General features: G+C 40.8%; 1 protein-coding gene and 1 long non-coding RNA gene across 16 annotated transcripts in view; one reads left to right on the forward strand and one right to left on the reverse strand.

The window, feature by feature from the left end:
* Positions 1 to 6,434, reverse strand: part of LOC116153624 (uncharacterized) — a 28,624-nt gene extending 22,190 nt beyond the window's left edge. The window contains exon 1 of the long non-coding RNA XR_010381094.1: positions 6,301 to 6,434. This is a non-coding gene — a long non-coding RNA (uncharacterized LOC116153624). The remainder of the gene's footprint in view (positions 1 to 6,300) is intronic.
* Positions 6,435 to 6,641: 207 nt separating this feature from the next.
* WDR20 (WD repeat domain 20) overlaps positions 6,642 to 16,277 on the forward strand; it is a 59,835-nt gene continuing 50,199 nt past the window's right edge. For 13 of the 15 annotated variants that reach the window (XM_031454331.2, XM_031454348.2, XM_031454352.2 and 10 more), the window contains exon 1: positions 6,642 to 6,927. In XM_031454331.2, the coding sequence (XP_031310191.1) occupies positions 6,679 to 6,927 (249 nt within the window). In that variant the 5' untranslated portion in view covers positions 6,642 to 6,678. The remainder of the gene's footprint in view (positions 6,928 to 16,277) is intronic. The other 2 variants (XM_031454343.2, XM_031454346.2) reach the window with 2 other exon arrangements.

The following is a 16,277-nucleotide window of genomic DNA, read 5'->3' on the forward strand; positions in this document are numbered from 1 at the left end:
GGAGGAGCTCAACAATGAAAAGCGAAGCTGGCACAAGTTCTAGCTTCAAAAAGTGATGTCTTCACGTGGGTCCAGCTCTAAGAACCCTCTGAGTAATGAGTCAGCTGGTTCTGTGCTTGTGAGCGAGTGTCATAGCCTTGTGACAACTGATTCTCTCACTTTCTCCCTACATTTTCCCCTCCACCGCTACAGTTTGGAACCCATATTTCTGTCTTATCCCTAGAGTCTGAGAATATTAAAACAGCATACATGGAGCTGCATTTAGATGAGGGTGGGAGACAGCTGTGGGTCTTTTAAGGCTCGGAGTGGACAGCTTGGACAGTAAGTAGAGGTGCTTTTGTTAATTGGATAAAAAGAGTAATTCTGTTGACAACCACCAGTCCCACCACCAACCTCTCAGGCAGAACTAACCACTGTTTCCCCTCTTTCCTTGATCAGCATATTTGGGCTGCAGGCAAGGAGGCAGCGCAGGCAGCGCAGTGTGGGAGTTTGTCCAGGAGGCAGGGAAAATCACTGTGGAGCTGCCGTCCTGCAGGGGTCAAGAGGGACTTACTACAAGAGCATGGTGGAAAAATTAGTTTTGAAAAGAAGAGATACCTCTTCCTTTGATCCTAGAAGAGTCAGAGTGGGTTCAGATACAGATACAAATGCATGTACAGCTTGGAAACTGAGGGAGGTTCACACTTTCTGACAGAGATTCCTGAACTTCCTTGGTTCTCAGAGCCCTTAGCATCTCAGGAATTTCTTCAAGTCACCCCTAGACCAAAAGAACACCCAGTAGTTCTGTTTATAAGTCCAAACAACCTAATACATAAGTATTTATCCCTAAAATTTAGTAGCTGTTTGAAAAATAAACTGGGCACTGTACAGTTCGGATTGAACCCATATACATTTCATCCATTTCAAGTGCATAAAATTCAGTGGTTTTTTTTAGCATATTCAGCATTGTGCCACCATCACAATCAACATTAGAACATTTCTGTCACCTTAAAAAGAAACACCACACCCATTAGCAGTCGCTTCTCCTTCCCCCTCATGGAAGGGTGCTTCCATCTCTAAGCAACCAATAACCTATTTTCTGTCTCTAAAGATTTGCCTGTTCTTGACATTTCACATAAATGTAATCATGTGATACGTGGCCTCTGTGTCTGCCTTCTTTCATGCAGCATGTTTTCAAGGTTTATCCATGCTGTAGCATGCATTGGTATTTCATTTCTTTTTATGGCTGAATAATATTCAATTGTATGGACAGGCTACATTTTGCTTGTCTATTCATCAGTTAATGAACATCTGGTTTGTTCCTACCTTTTAGCTATTGACTCATGCTGCTATGAACATTCGTGTCCAATTTTTTGTGTGGACGTGTTTCCACTTCTCTTGGGTGTACACCTAAGAGTGGAATTGCTAGGTCATGTGATAACTGGTTAAACTTTTGAGGAATACCAGACTATTTTCCAAAGTGGCTGCACTGCTTTACATTCCGACCAGCAGGAGATGAGGGTTTGAATTTCTCCACATATTCATTTGGTATTACCTGTCTTTTCGATTATAGCCACCCTAGTGGGTGTGAAGTGGGATCTCACTGTGGATCTGATTTGCATTTCTCTGATGACAATGATGTTGAGCATCTTTTCATGTTCTTACTGGCCATCTGTGTATCTTCTTTGGAGAAGAAGAACTTTCTATACAAGTCCTTGGCCCATTTTAAAAATAGGTTGTTTCTTGAGTTGTGGGAGTTGTTTATTCTACATACAATATCTTATCAGATATATGATTTGCAAATATTTTCTCCCATTCTGTGGTTGTCATTCCTAGTTTTGAGTTTTTAAAAAATCTTTGAATTAAAAAAAATACATTGCTTCATTTGAATTGCTATTTTTCTCCTTTTAGCAATGTATAGTTTAAAAATGAGTATATTTTGCTGCTTTACTCCAAGATGTTTCTCTTTGGAAACCTGAATTCAAATTTTGTTTCTGCTAATACCTAGCTCTAGGGTAGGAATTTGCACAAGTCATTTCGTTACTCTGACACTTCATTTTCTCATTCGTAGAAGGGTGATAAGGGTGCCTACTTTACAAGGTTGTGCATGAAAATGAGAGGGTGTAAAAGCACTTAGCATAATGCCCACATAGCACGCTCTCACAAAATGGGCTGTATTTGAAAATCCTAAAAGACCTTTTAAAAAACACTTTTATTTCAAGATATGTGTGAAATAGTAAGTATTGCCCCAACTTAATAGTTGTTATTTAAGAAAGAATAAGACTTTATATAAATCAATTTGTATCAAAAAACATATCGTAGTTTAGCAGTTCTGATGGTTTGTCAGTTTGACCATGTTGCAAATGTGAAAGAGTGCTGTATCAAGGACATTATGTCATGCTGTTTTCCAAATTCGTTTTCAAGTCCCATAATGGTTTTATAAGTACTGAGTCGTAATACAATCGAATAAGCTCATCCAACAAGATAAATGAGAGATTGGTTACTTTACATAGCGAGTCAGTAAAAAATCTGAATGTGATTTCTACAGATACTTGCCTACCCCCATTTCTCTTTATAAGGTCACTGCAGCAAACACTGTTTCCCTTCAAAGTTAAAAAACAAAACAAAAAAACCCCAAAAAACTCACACTTTTCAGCATCTTAATGGAGTAATCTCTGAATCTGAAAAACAGCAAATTTGGCCTAAAGTGAATACTCCATATGTATTAAGTTGCAAAAATATGGTATGCTTTTTTCATCAATGAAAATTCTTCCTCTTCTCCTCCACCTCCTAGATTGTCCCACTGTTCCCACTCACTTCCTTGGTGATGGGATCCAGGCTTTAAGTCAATCTATGAGCTAATAACTGCCAGATACCAGTTGGAAGGCAAGACTCCTCGCCAGATCTGATTATTCAGCTGCGTCCTGGACGTTTCTTGTAAATGCCTTAGGGACACTGCACACTCAGCAAGTTCAAAACTGAGCTCTTGCTCTCTTTCAAAGCATGCTCTTCTTCAGCCTTTTCATCTCCACCCTCCAGCTGCTTATGCCTACTCTGGAATCATTCTTGACTCCTCCGTGTTTCTCCCACAAGTCACATCTGATCTGCTGGGAAATGCTATCGGTGTTACCTTCAGAATACAACTAGGATTCTCTAACCTTTGTTAATCTCAACTGCTACCATTTCTCATCCAAGCCTCTGTCATCTTTGGCGTAAGTGACTACTATTGGCCTCCAAAGTGGCCTCCCCTTCCCACTCCTGCCTCCCTTAGCCTACTCTCAACCAGCACACAGATGGATTTTTAAACCCTGCAATGGCTTTCTGCTCAATCTGCTCCAGCCACACTGCCTGTCTTGCCATTCCTTGAACATGTCAGGCACACTCCTGCCTTGGGGTATCTGCTGAGGCCTTTCCCTCTGCTTGGTGTGCTCTTCCCCCAGATCTTCCCATGGCCCATGCTCTCATCCCTTTCAAGTCTTTGCTGAAATGCCACTTCTCAAGGAGACTTATCTTGACCACCATATTTTAAACGGTAAGCTACTCAACACACTCCCAACCCCCCTTATCTTACTCTACTTCTTTTTCCTAGCACAACCATGGTGTCACCTACTTATTTGAGTTCACTATTTATCTTCTATCTTCTCCTTATAAGAATATAAACTCCAGTAATGGAAAAGAATCTGAAAAAGAATATATATATGTATTACTGAATCACTTTGCTGTACACTTTAAACTAACATAACATTGCAAATCAACTATACTTCAATAAAAAAAATACAAACTCCGTGAGTGAGGGATTTTGTTTACTGATGCATCCAAAAGGCTACAATAAAGCGACAGGTGTGGGCACTCAAATATACGTATTTGATAACAAATTTTATGAAGGTCCCTCACATTGTGGAGTGTGCATACAATCTTGTTGAAAGGCAGCATGTACATACCAAAAGATAAATATCAATACAAGATAATTAGCACATGCTGTTGAATACCAAGAGAAGATAACATGTTAGGATGGTACACATGATAAACGAAAGCTCAGAGAAGTGCCACATTTAGTTTAGAGAGGTAATTTTTAAATTTGGGGGGAAGGTGGTCATACCTCCTTGAAAATCTGATGAAAGCTATAGACTTTGATGATGTAATGAACATATATACAAGATTCTGAATACAATTACAAGAGGTTCAAACATTCCCTGATGCCACCCATGAAACCTGAATCAAGAATCATTGGTTTCAAGGATGTCACCCAAGGCCTGGAAAAGGCTTGGTGAAGTTAGGACTCAAACCAGTTCCTGAAGAACAGGTTATGAAGATGAAAGGAGAGGAAGATCTTTTCAAGCAAGAGGAAGAGCTAAATGTGAGGGCAGAATAGCTTGACTAGACTAGAGGATTTATGTGATATGTAAGTATAGGCTGAGAACTGCTTCGTGTATGACTTAAATAATATGGATATTGAAAGTCATAGAGAGTTTTTGGGCAAAAGAATGTAATGCCCAAAGCATTGTTTTAAGAAAATTAATCTGGTGGGGTTTTTTAAGGAGGAAAGTTGAGACAAAAAAGTTAAATTAAGGAAATATTCACAAAGCTATTATATAATGATTCAACTTTGAAGGTATGGAAAGGGAGCTCATAAGGTTTAGAAACTAATAAATTTGAGGCACGAATCCATTTAGAGACACCTGGTTTGAAACTGAAAATCAGAAATAAACTTTAGGTCAAGCCCAGTTACATAAATTTGGGTATTTATTGAATCCTTGAGTGTGGTGGGGGTGGGGGGATGACAAGAGAAAAAGTATTAATAGAGATTATTCGAAGGTTTTGAATGGGACAAAGTGAACAGCCTATTATTACTCTGATCACAATAAAATGATAAATTTATATAGACTAAAACCTTAATAGAAGCCTAAGGTATACAGGTATTATGCGCAATTGAAAGTTGTGGGTTAACTGAGGGCTAATACAATTTTTTTGTCTTAATTTTTGTTTGCTGAGGTTTTTCCTCCAAAAAGTAGTAGGCTTTTTTTCCCTTTGATAACTAGGGAACACAGATGAATTGTTTTTAGATGATTTGGGATGTCATTATCCCTTGAGATCATTATAAATACACATTTTCAATATAAAATAACACAGTTATAGGCAATTGGGATAAATCCATGGTGACCACAGAATACATCCCGATATTTTTAAAGACTTCTGATATCTATCTGACTTTTAGCAGAAGACAGTTAACATCTAAAAAAACTGTAACAAAAAAATCTTTAAGTATTTTAGGTATGTATTCATTAAGATTTTAGTCTAGTACTTTTTTGCCAACAAGTACAAAGGATACAGGATGTTAGTGTCATATGCATTATTACATCATTGACATAGTTTCCACTGGCCTCTACTTGCTTTGTAATACATAAATGTTTATGATTTAGAGTCCTCTTACTTTCGAACTTAACTCCCTCTACTTTTGTGACACTCCAGCTATGACTTGTACGTAAAAGAAATATATCATTCTTGATGTAACGTTTGTTGGCTCCCCCCGCCCCCGAATCTACCAGAATGCTTCTGTCACCTTAGAAACTTTCTTATTTTAGTGCAACAGGCCAAGAAACCCAGGAACGACATGGTGATTGCTTAATCTGCAATACGTGTGCCTGTCCTTACACATCTAAACCTAGTATAGTAAGACCTGTAACTGTGCCTAGTAAACAACTTCGCAGATTCCAGCTGAGCCTTTTTTAAAAAAGTCAATGGCTCTAACTTAATTAAGGGCTCTTATTAAACTACTGAGCAAGAGAAGTGAATCCTGCTCAGATTCAGTCTCGGGTTCCCAAAGCCATTCCCGACCCTCCTTCTCCCGGCTTTCTTTCTAAACGCCTGGTGGAGACCAACTGAAGAACATAAGTACCAGCACAACCCGCTTCCCTTAGATCAGCCAGTGCTCACGACGGATAGGGATTCAGACATCTAACTTGCAGACGCGGATGCTGTGTATCTATACACTCCTCTCCCCGCCACCCCGCCTGAAAAACAGACGGTGAAGCGCAAAACGGACTCTGGGAGGTGCAGAGGGCTTCCTGACCTGAGCATCAGACGGTCGCGCGGGGTGGCCAGGGGAGGCCGCGGAGGTGGGGGCCGCCCCCCGCCCGGCCTCGGGGCTCCCCCGCACCCTCCGGTCGTGTGAACATGGAGGCTTCCAAGCTCGGGTCACCGTACCCCACGTGCGGACCCCTAATTGGGCGGCGACCGAGGCGGCTCCTCTCTCCGCTCCTCAGGGTCCCCGGGCCCGCAGGGGAAGACTGGAGGCTGCTGAGGAGGCCGCCCCGAGCTCACCTCAGCGCTGCGGACCGTAGCCCCGCCGCGGCTTCCCCCCTCCGGCCCAGCCTCAGTGAGGGTGGCGGAGGCGGCAGCACTGCCAGCCCGCCCCCGGACCCCCGCCGGCTACACCTGCGCCGCCACGGGGTCGCCCCGAGGCCGTGCCCGGGGGAGGAGCCTGCGGACGCCCCGCCGCGTGGAGCGCGCCAGGTGAGCACGCCTGCGCAGACGGGCCGTAAACAAGCCCGCCCCTTCTCCTCGCCGGCCTCCGCGGGGCCGGCTCGCGGGTGGGTGGGGCCAGCAGGAAGAGGCGGGGGGAGAGCGAGAGCCCGGGACGGCGCCTGCGCGGTGGGCGTGATCCGGGCACTTAGGGCAGGATGAACGCTGCTTTCCAAGATGGCGACGGAGGGAGGAGGGAAGGAGATGAACGAGATTAAGACCCAATTCACCACCCGGGAAGGTCTGTACAAGCTGCTGCCGCACTCGGAGTACAGCCGGCCCAACCGAGTGCCCTTCAACTCGCAGGGATCCAACCCTGTCCGCGTCTCCTTCGTAAACCTCAACGACCAGTCTGGCAACGGCGACCGCCTCTGCTTCAATGTGGGCCGGGAGCTCTACTTCTATATCTACAAGGGGGTCCGCAAGGTACCGACCCGGGCTTCACCGGGGCTCGCCAGCGGCGTGGGCAGAGGCCGGGAGCTGGGCGGTGACAGCGGGGGCCAGGGTGACCGATGGGGTGGCCGTCGCTCCTACTTTTGAGTGGGCCGGTAACTCCGCTGGAGTGCTCCTGAGGAAGGGGGATTCGGGAGTGAGGAGGGTGGTGGCGGGGGTGTCTCGAAGGGGTGGGGGCGGAGGAAAGGAACCGTGCGGTGGTGGGGTCCGGCAGGGAGGCCCCAGAAGGGCCGGCTGCCTCCCCTCCGGCAGGATCCGTCGGGCTCTGACACGGCCGGGGAGCGGGCCTGCGAGTCCCCGGAAGAGGTGGGGTGGCCGTCTGGTCTGTTTCGACCGCCTTGCCTCCCGGGAGGGTTGAGAGTCTCGCTCTGGGTTGGAGAACCGGGGCGCGGGGCGACTTGGGAAGATCTGTAAGGCGGAACCGGGGCTGGGAAGCAGAGGACTTGAGACTAGGTCAGAAAGGACCTGCTCGGCACGAAGGGCTACTCCACCTGCTGCCGCACTGACACTTCCTAGGAGCCTCTCCTTCTGGTGTTAACACTTTGAATTTCCGAAAACATCCGAGGGAGGACGGCTGTCACTGTCTCCGCGGAGGGAACCCCCACTTGAGAGAGTGTTAGAGAGGGTCAGCTTGTCCCTTGTCGTACGGGGAAGGGCTGAGTACTACAGTTAGGAGGGCGAAAAGATGTTTCCAGTGAACTAAGCTAGTTCCTAGGGATTCTGTGTGAGCGTGCCCAGCTCAGTCTTGCCCAACTAGTCAGACTGTGTCCCCAACAGGAAGGGATATGCCTTAAAAGCTACTTTACAAGAACCATTCTTCCTGGCGGGCGATTTAACAGTAATTCTGTCAAGCATGTAATCATCCTTTAAAAATATCTCTTTAACAGAAGCAACTTAGGAGAGTTTTTCTTTCATTGGCTACGTAACTTTGTTCTGATTGAGAACTGCTTACTTTTGAGGTATGTGGTCTTTGAGTCTACTCTCGGAAGAGTGAGGGAATTGCTCCCCTCAGCACCTCGGCTTGTGAAACGGTGATAAAAGGTTAATTTATAAGTGTTCAGTCAGTGTGAAAATAAATTGTATACATTGAAGAGTGAACATTTTCTAGGAGTTTCTTTATCCAGAAGCGGTACGTTTTTGCTTGTTTAAAAGAACTAGGGATGTGACAGTGGTATCTAATTGTAGCGAGTTGTCTAATTTGTTCAAGGTGAATCTTTTTGTTAGTGTTTGTGGTAAGTGTACTCCTGTATTTGAGGTACACTGTTACAAATTGTTGAAAAATTCGCTTGACTTTCTCTCTTTCGGAATTGGAAAAGTGTGAAGTGTAGTTAGTAGTCTAGGAGCTGAAGTTTTAGTCCTCCTCCCAACTTTGTCACTGACTTGTTGGGTGACCTTGAACGTACACACGTTGTGATTTATAGCATAATGGCAGTAATGAACTTTAAAGCCTTGAAACACTCAGTAGATGTAAAATATAGTTAAACACTTAGAGCAGCTGTCAAATAGGAGCTGCTGTCTTGACAGCAGACAGACAGACTGAAAGGATCAGATTTTTTTTTTCAGGAAATAAGTTTAGGATTTTAACTTATTAAAATTTATTTACATAAAATTTAAAAAGTGTGTAAAAACTATATTAGCAGTTTATAGCAATTAGTGCAAGCGTTACCTTAAAAAAAACTTCTTTAAAGTATATTATTTGTGAAGCACTCTAGTGGCAAACCATAGTAGTTGTGGCTTGCATCATAAAAACAGGTCTCTTGTCTGGAAGTATCATAATAGTGTCCTCTTTTAGTGGGAGATATTCAGTGAAGGAGAAACTAGGAGAGCTTTTCAAAACTACACCAAAAAAATTATTTTAAATGAGACAAGTCTTAAACATGTAAATTTGCCTTTAGTTGCATAATTTACTTAGAACTTTAACTTTTTTGTAAAATTTCAGTTTCATGTGATAGTATCCTGTAGATACATTTGCATTACATGGTAGACATTTCAACTCCCTTCTAAACACTGTCATTAAAAAAAAATTCTTTGTTTTCCATGAATGATTTTGCATTTATTTTTTGTCATTTCTGAGTATAAGTGATTGTTTTTGTGACTCTATTTTATGATTTTAAAACAGATCAGATAGGTTTCTTTAATCAAAATGCCAAAATTTACTTTTTGGGGTTAGGAGTTATAAATCTGTTTTTGACATTTGGTCATTTTGACTCTTCTTAAAAATGTTTTTCGCGGGGGGCATATAACATTTTACAACAATTAATCGGATCATTTAGAAAGTCTAATTTGGATGAATACATTCAACTTAAATCTGCCTGTAAAATTAGTGGAAACTAGGTCTTTCATTTATTTTTTATTGAAGATTTCCGATATGATATGTACAGCATAGTGATTCAGTATTTTTACAGATTATACTCCATTGAAAGTATAAGATAATGGCCATAATGCCCTGTGCTATATAATATATCCTTGTTGTTTATTTATTTTATATACAGTAGTTTGTATCTGTTAACCCTATACCTCTAACTTTCCCCCTCTCCCCTTCTCCCCTTGGGTAACCACTAGTTTGTTTTCTGTGCCTGTGAGTCTGTTTCTGTTTTGCATATACATTCTTTTGTATTATTTTTTAGATGCCCATATAATGATAGTAGACAATATTTAACTGACTGATTTCACTAAGCATAATATTCTCTAGCATAATACCCATCCACATTGCTGCAAATGGAAGCTGGGTCTTTTAAAAAACTTAAATCATGAACTATGTGCTGCCATTCCTGAAAGAAAGTGTGTAGTCGTGGGGGAATGGAATGGATGAAGAGGTAGTCTAAAATCTAAGCCGAGGACTGTAATCTTGGCCACTTTAAAACACTTACAAGTTTGTTTCTAGAGCTAGAAGGAACCTTAGAGTTTATGGAGTCTCACTCTCTCTCAGAAGCCAAGGCGAGAGAGAGTGCAGACCTGTGGTGCAGTTTTGTCTCATGGTGAAGAGGCACAACTGAATCTAAAGGACCGTCTAGTGAGAAGAGGCTGATGGAGCTTTTTGGTCAGGCCCTTCAGAATTTACCCTGGCGTTTTGCCATATGTTATTTCTTTGATTTTTTTTTTCTTTTTTCTTTTTGAATGGAGGTACTGGGGATAGAACTGAGGACCTTGTCCATGCTGAACATGCTCTCTACTCTGAGCTGGTCCTCCCCACCCTCCACCTTTGAATCTTGATCGCAATCCTGTTCCATAGATGAAGGTGTCTTCTTTTCACAACTGAAGTTCGGAATGGAGTTTCTTGTGTTAGGATATCTAGTTTTGTGAATTTATTTTGTTTAAAAATAATGTGAACATTGATTTAATACTGAGAGTGAACTAGTCGTTTCAACAAAGATCTGAGTGACTACTATGATAATTGCGCTAGGCAAGGTGATGTGGGTTATCCAAAGATGAGTAAGACCCACAAAGAACTTCCAGCTACTGACTTTCAAATCTTTTTATGACATATTTTGCTTTCATCTTTTTTAAAAAGGTTGTTTTAAGATAAAGATGCCAAAGGGAGCTGAGCTTATTGGATCAACCCTTTCATTTTATGGAGATCTGTTTTTACATAAATGTGAACGGCCACCATTCAGATCTCAGCTTAAATATTTCTTCCTCGGCATATTCTTTGAATTCACAGGCTAGAAATAGTTTTTCCTATTACATGTTTTTATGGCATCCTATACTTTGCCTTTCTAGCACTTTTCTCAATTTGTAATTCTTGGTCTCTTCTATAAACAAAGCTTCCTTAGAATAGGATCTTTGCTGCTTTTTTGTCTTCCTGGTGTCCAGCATAGAGTAGACTCCTGTTAATTTGTTGAGTGAGTGACTGGATAAAGTGTCCAGGTCCATTTATGTCCTACTTTAAAAAGATCTTTAGGGGCTGAAAAATCTATTCAATTTTGAGCCCTAAAGTAACAGGTATTTTTAGTAGCTTACATCTTTTAAAAGACATTTTAAATTATTGTTAGTTGGTAACAAATTTAGCTTCTTACAACTTGGAAATTATGTAGCAAGAGATAGTGAAAGTAGTGGAAAGTAACCAAATGGTACAGATTACTTTTGATCTACTTCTATCGAACCATGTTACCTAGCAGATATACGTCCTATCAAGCAACTTTTTAAAACTATTCTCAGAATGACTTAACATTCAAGTCAAAAAGCCTTTACTTTTTCCCTCCATCTTAAGATTCGGGCTACAAATGTACTGCCCAGAGATGTTATTGAGGCAATTCCTACAATAGATGAGAAGTAGAATTAGTTGGTGTCCAAGGTCTTTTCAACTCGTAAGGTTGTATGACTCTGTGCTCAATAATTTTTTTGATGAAAATAAATTCATTTTTATATTTGGGGCAGTATCTTCATGTCTTGAATTCTTTGCCTACTTCTTGAGTGGGAATTGAGAAGAGTAGGGTGTGTTGTGAAAGCACATTGAACACGTAGTGATTCTAGGTCTTTATGTTAGAAAGACCTCAGGTATTCACCATGCTGAGATGAAACTGGGGCCAGATAGTAATAACAGCTAAATTTTTTTTAGAGCCAGAATTATCCAGGAGGGTAATGGGTTGACTTGGGAGGGAATGAGCATTCTATATAGTAAATACTCTGTCTCAGTCAAAGGCAGCAGAACCACCTGTTGGTGCCTGGAGGAATTCGTGCTTTGTGTGGGAAGGTGAACTAGATGCCTTTTAAACGTTTTTTCCACAGACTAGTTTTAGATCCTCGATTGCTTCAGAGAAGGTAATATTCACACCTTTCTCCCCAGTTGTTATTTTCACACCTCTCTGCTCCCCATTTATAATTTAGAAAGAGGCTTAGAAGTCTAGAATTTTTTATTTCAAATTTACTTTGAGAAATTTTGTATTGAACTTAGTAGGGCGCCTGTGGAATTGGGTGGAAACCTGTAGGGCCCCTGCCCTCCATTAAAGGCCACTGAATGACTTTGAAATATTGATAAAGATTTAGTTATTTGACTATAGATTCTTATACACTGAGGGCAAAGCATCTTAATCACTTAAAGGAGGCTTGAGAAACTTTCATATGATACCTTGAAGAGGAGGATGGTGATGAGATTTTGAAAGACTCCATGGGTGGATATGAGCAGTGGTAAGAAGCTCCCAGAATGTGTAGTGAAATCCACTAACTAGTCATGAATGTCATTCTTTAAGCAAATATTTACGGCACACATCTACCAGATGTGAGGGACTAGATAACATGTTTTAGGTGCCAGGTGTAGATGAAGTCTCTGCCCTCAAGAAACTTGTCTCCTCTATTTATTATCATCAAATTTATTGTCTGGTGACTTAATTTAAGTGTTTATTGTGCTCTGGTAGAAACTCGAGCAGGAAGCAAAACAGTGGATTTTTGTCATTGACTAGTTTGGCTATATGCCTGAAGAACCTTATTTTAGAAATAAATGTGAAGATTTTTGTATTCTGATATTTAATATCTTAGAGAACAATCTTATTTATATTTCATCTAGGTTAGTTTGTGCAGAAATATGAAATCTGGTTCTATTTGAATATTTAGAAGAGGACATCAAAAATAGAAATTGGTAGACATTCTCAGTTTAAATTTGCAGGACATTTAAAATTGTCTGAGAATATCAGTGACAAACTATCCTCTGAACATTTGGCATCTATTTTTCATAATAGAGTACAAGATATGTCTTGCTTTGAAAAAAAAATCCTCACTCATCAAGTGTTTATTGCAGAACTGTTTTATACAAGGTATTCCTGTCTACTGTGGGAGATATGAACATGAATTAAGACACTTTCTGTCTGTAAGGAGCTCGTGTTTTTGTCTTGCTCGCTGTGATATAAAGTAGAAGGCGTGTGCTCTGCACGTGGTGTAAGCAATGCAAGCATCAAGTGGCATTAAGGAGTAAAGGTGAAGTGGAGAAGTATTTCTCTGCCTAAAGGAGATGAATATTGGATTGGATTTCAAACAGAGGATTTGTCCTGAAATGTGTATAGAACACATTTTTGTACATTCAGAACGTGTAGCCTTATATTCTAATTTCAGAAATGCTTTATCTTCACTTCTGAGCCTTGGTTGGCAGTTGCGCTTACCTTTTAGCATTTTTCTCAACATCACAGCTTCTCTGACAATTGGTAATTTGAAAATGGAGTAATGTTTTTACATTGTCAGTTCTATTTTGTAATACGGAATTTTTAAAGGTAGGGTATTTTGTACTAAGAAACATACCAAATCAGTTTGTGCTACACTTCATCTAGTTTATGTATGTGTGTATGTGTGTGTATATATATACATATATTTTATTATTGAAGTATAGTGAATTTACAGTGTGTCAGTTTCTGGTGTACAGCATAATGCTTCAGTCATACATGAACATAGATATATTCGTTTTCATATTCTTTTTCACTGTAAGTTACTACAAGATATTCAATGTAATTCCCTGTGCTGTACAGTGTGAACTTGCTATCTATTTTGTATATATTAGTATCTGCGAATCTCAAATTCCCAATTTATCCCTTCCCACCCCCTTACACTTTTATCTTGTTTTGTAGCAGTAGGAAAATTTGCCTGAAACTATTGATTTTATGAGAAAGAAGCAAGAACCGTTCGTGAGGGTGGAATTTTTAAGGTTTTCGTATTTTAAAATAAGAATAGGAATATTTTTAACATATTTTCAAGTAACCACATTATAGGTTGTCCCTGTGACCTGAAGCTTTTTTCCTTTAGTTGGTTCATAGCCAGCTCACTGTTGAGCAGGGTTTTTTTCCCTGCTATGTCCAGCCTGGTACAGGTGCTCATTCTCTACTTTGATCCTCATTTCAGAGGCTCTGTCTTGTCTTAATGTTTCATTTAGTAAATATTTGGGTGATTTTGTGTGAAAAATGGTATACTAGATTATGGGAAATCAAAGAAGTGTGAGATACGATCTCTGACCTTAGGAGGCCGGTCATCTAACCAAGGAGACCATTTGCTCACACACTCACGTATTCTATCAAGATTTATTGAGTGCCTGCTCTGTATTGTTGTTGAGACAGAATTTCTGCCATCAAGGAGTTCACAGTCCATTGGAATAATAAGTGACTTGTTCATTAACCTAACATTTATTGGACCTACAGACTCAAAGACAAATGAGACATAGTCCCTGGGCCTAAAGTGACTACAGTCTTGTAAGATGGGTGATTAAGTGGTGGTGAGATGTACAGACGATACTCACTTAGTATGGTTTAATCTGAATGGAATTTAGGAGGTATGTTAATCTATATGGGAAGAAATATTTTACATCTTTATTTTTGTAACTTCTAACTGAATTTTAACATGTTCTTCAATTATGACTGTAAGCAACAAATGACAGTAGGAACAGACCTGTGACCTCATCACCAGTGAAGATCACAGATGTTTGCATATCACATTATGGTTGTTGCAGATGTATCGTGTATCATTTACACTTTGAAATTACAGTAGTTAAAAAAATACTGAAAAAAATTATAGTAGTTGGTGGATCTGCTACTAGAGCCTATTATTCAATGTGAAATAAACTTAAAAATCCTAAATCTGTTTACTGTAGTATAACTGTATTTTAATATAATTGATCTCCTTTGTAATCTTTTGTATTTAAAAACATCATTGTGAGGAGTCCATGGCACAGAAAGTTTAAGCACCTTATTAGATAAGTCTTGGCTTACTTTCTTTAGTGTCATATGTGTGATTAAATGTGCAGAGGATAGCTGGTTTGTTTCATCAGGTGAAACTTTTAGCTCCACGAAGCAATCTCTGGTACTGGTGGTGGCGTTTTACTCAGCAGTTGAGTATCTGGAGCTGTGAGTTGGCCATGCCATGTGCTGCTTTTTGTTTTCCTCCTGATCATTCTTTGCCCGTGCTGCCTTAAATAGAGGGAGAAATACAAGAACTGCGCTACAAGAGTGGCTCTGTGTTCTTTTTGGTTCAGAGGAGATGATTACAATGTGATGTTTGTCTCAAGTGCAGTGGGAACTTAGGCTTTAACAAGGTGACGTTTGACTTGAATTCTGATGGGTGGGTGGGCTGCAGGGGGAGAGGGTTCTGCGCCAGCGTACTAGAAGCCCAAGGCCTAATGATGTGGCATTTGATGGCTCCTTCCTAGAGTCCTGAGCTGCGCTGTGAAGGTTGAAGCTTGAGCAAGGCTTGGGAGGATAGGACTGTCTTCCTTAGTGGTGAGCACTTAAATGTTGACTAATATTCTAGCTTCCAGAACTCTCAGTATGAGTTTTTAAAATTTTTTTTCAATGTATTTTTTTCTTTCAGTACTACTTCTGAGGTCATGTGCTGCATTAGTGTATTACTCTCTTCAGGGGCGCAAGCCATCGGTTATCCCACCCCTCCTTGGATGCTCATCACTTCCCTTCAGTTCTCAGTGACTTTAGCTCCTGCCACACTCCAGCTCTCTCCAGCATACTCCTGTCTTAGATGCTATGGTTAATTGTTTTAATTTCCCTTGCATGCACTCTCTGTTCTAACCCTGACTGAATCAAATACTACAGCAATCATGCTGTTATCTCCTCTGTCTTAAAAAGAGGGGGACCCTTTCTCGCCTCCACCCACTCCCTACAGGTCCTTTGCCTGGGGCAGCTGCTGCCCCATTTCTCAGCTGCTTTTTAGAGCAAAGCTCCTCTTGTTATGTGGACCCTCAAAGTGTGGTCCACAGACCCGCACCGCCAGCATCATCACCTGTGGGCTTGTTGGAAGTACAGAATTGTGCCCCACTCCAGACTTACTGAATCAAAATTCACATTCTAGGAGAGCCCCCAGGTGACTCATGCTCACTAAAGTTGGAGAGGCAATGGTCTTTACAGCTTTCTTTAATTCTTTCGCTTGTCTTCAGACTTAATCCACTAAAATTATTGTACCTTCCTGCCCTCTATTTTAAGTGTACAATTCTTTGTTGTTGTTTTTAAGTAAATTTACCCAAATTGTCCAACTATTACTCTAATTCAGTTTTAGTGCATGAGGGGGGATGTGTAAGTTTCAGTTATGCTAGATGAATAAATTCTAGAGCTCTCTATGGAACATAATGCCTGTGTTAATAGGACGGAATTGTGCACATCAAGATTTGCTAAGAGAGTAGATCTTATATCTCTGTCATATTAAGTGTTCTTACCACAGAAAACAAAAATAAAGGGACACGAGGAAGCTTTGAGAGGTGTTAGATATTGTCTGTTACCTTGATTGTGGTGTTGGTAGTATGAGTGTTTGCATATGTCCAGACTCGTCAAATTGTACGCATTTAATATATGCAGTTCTTTGTATATTAGTTAGACCTTTCTAAAGTTGTCAAAAACAAATTCATT

The sequence above is a fragment of the Camelus dromedarius genome, chromosome 5 (assembly GCF_036321535.1).
Source record: "Camelus dromedarius isolate mCamDro1 chromosome 5, mCamDro1.pat, whole genome shotgun sequence".
Classification (NCBI taxonomy): domain Eukaryota; kingdom Metazoa; phylum Chordata; class Mammalia; order Artiodactyla; family Camelidae; genus Camelus; species Camelus dromedarius.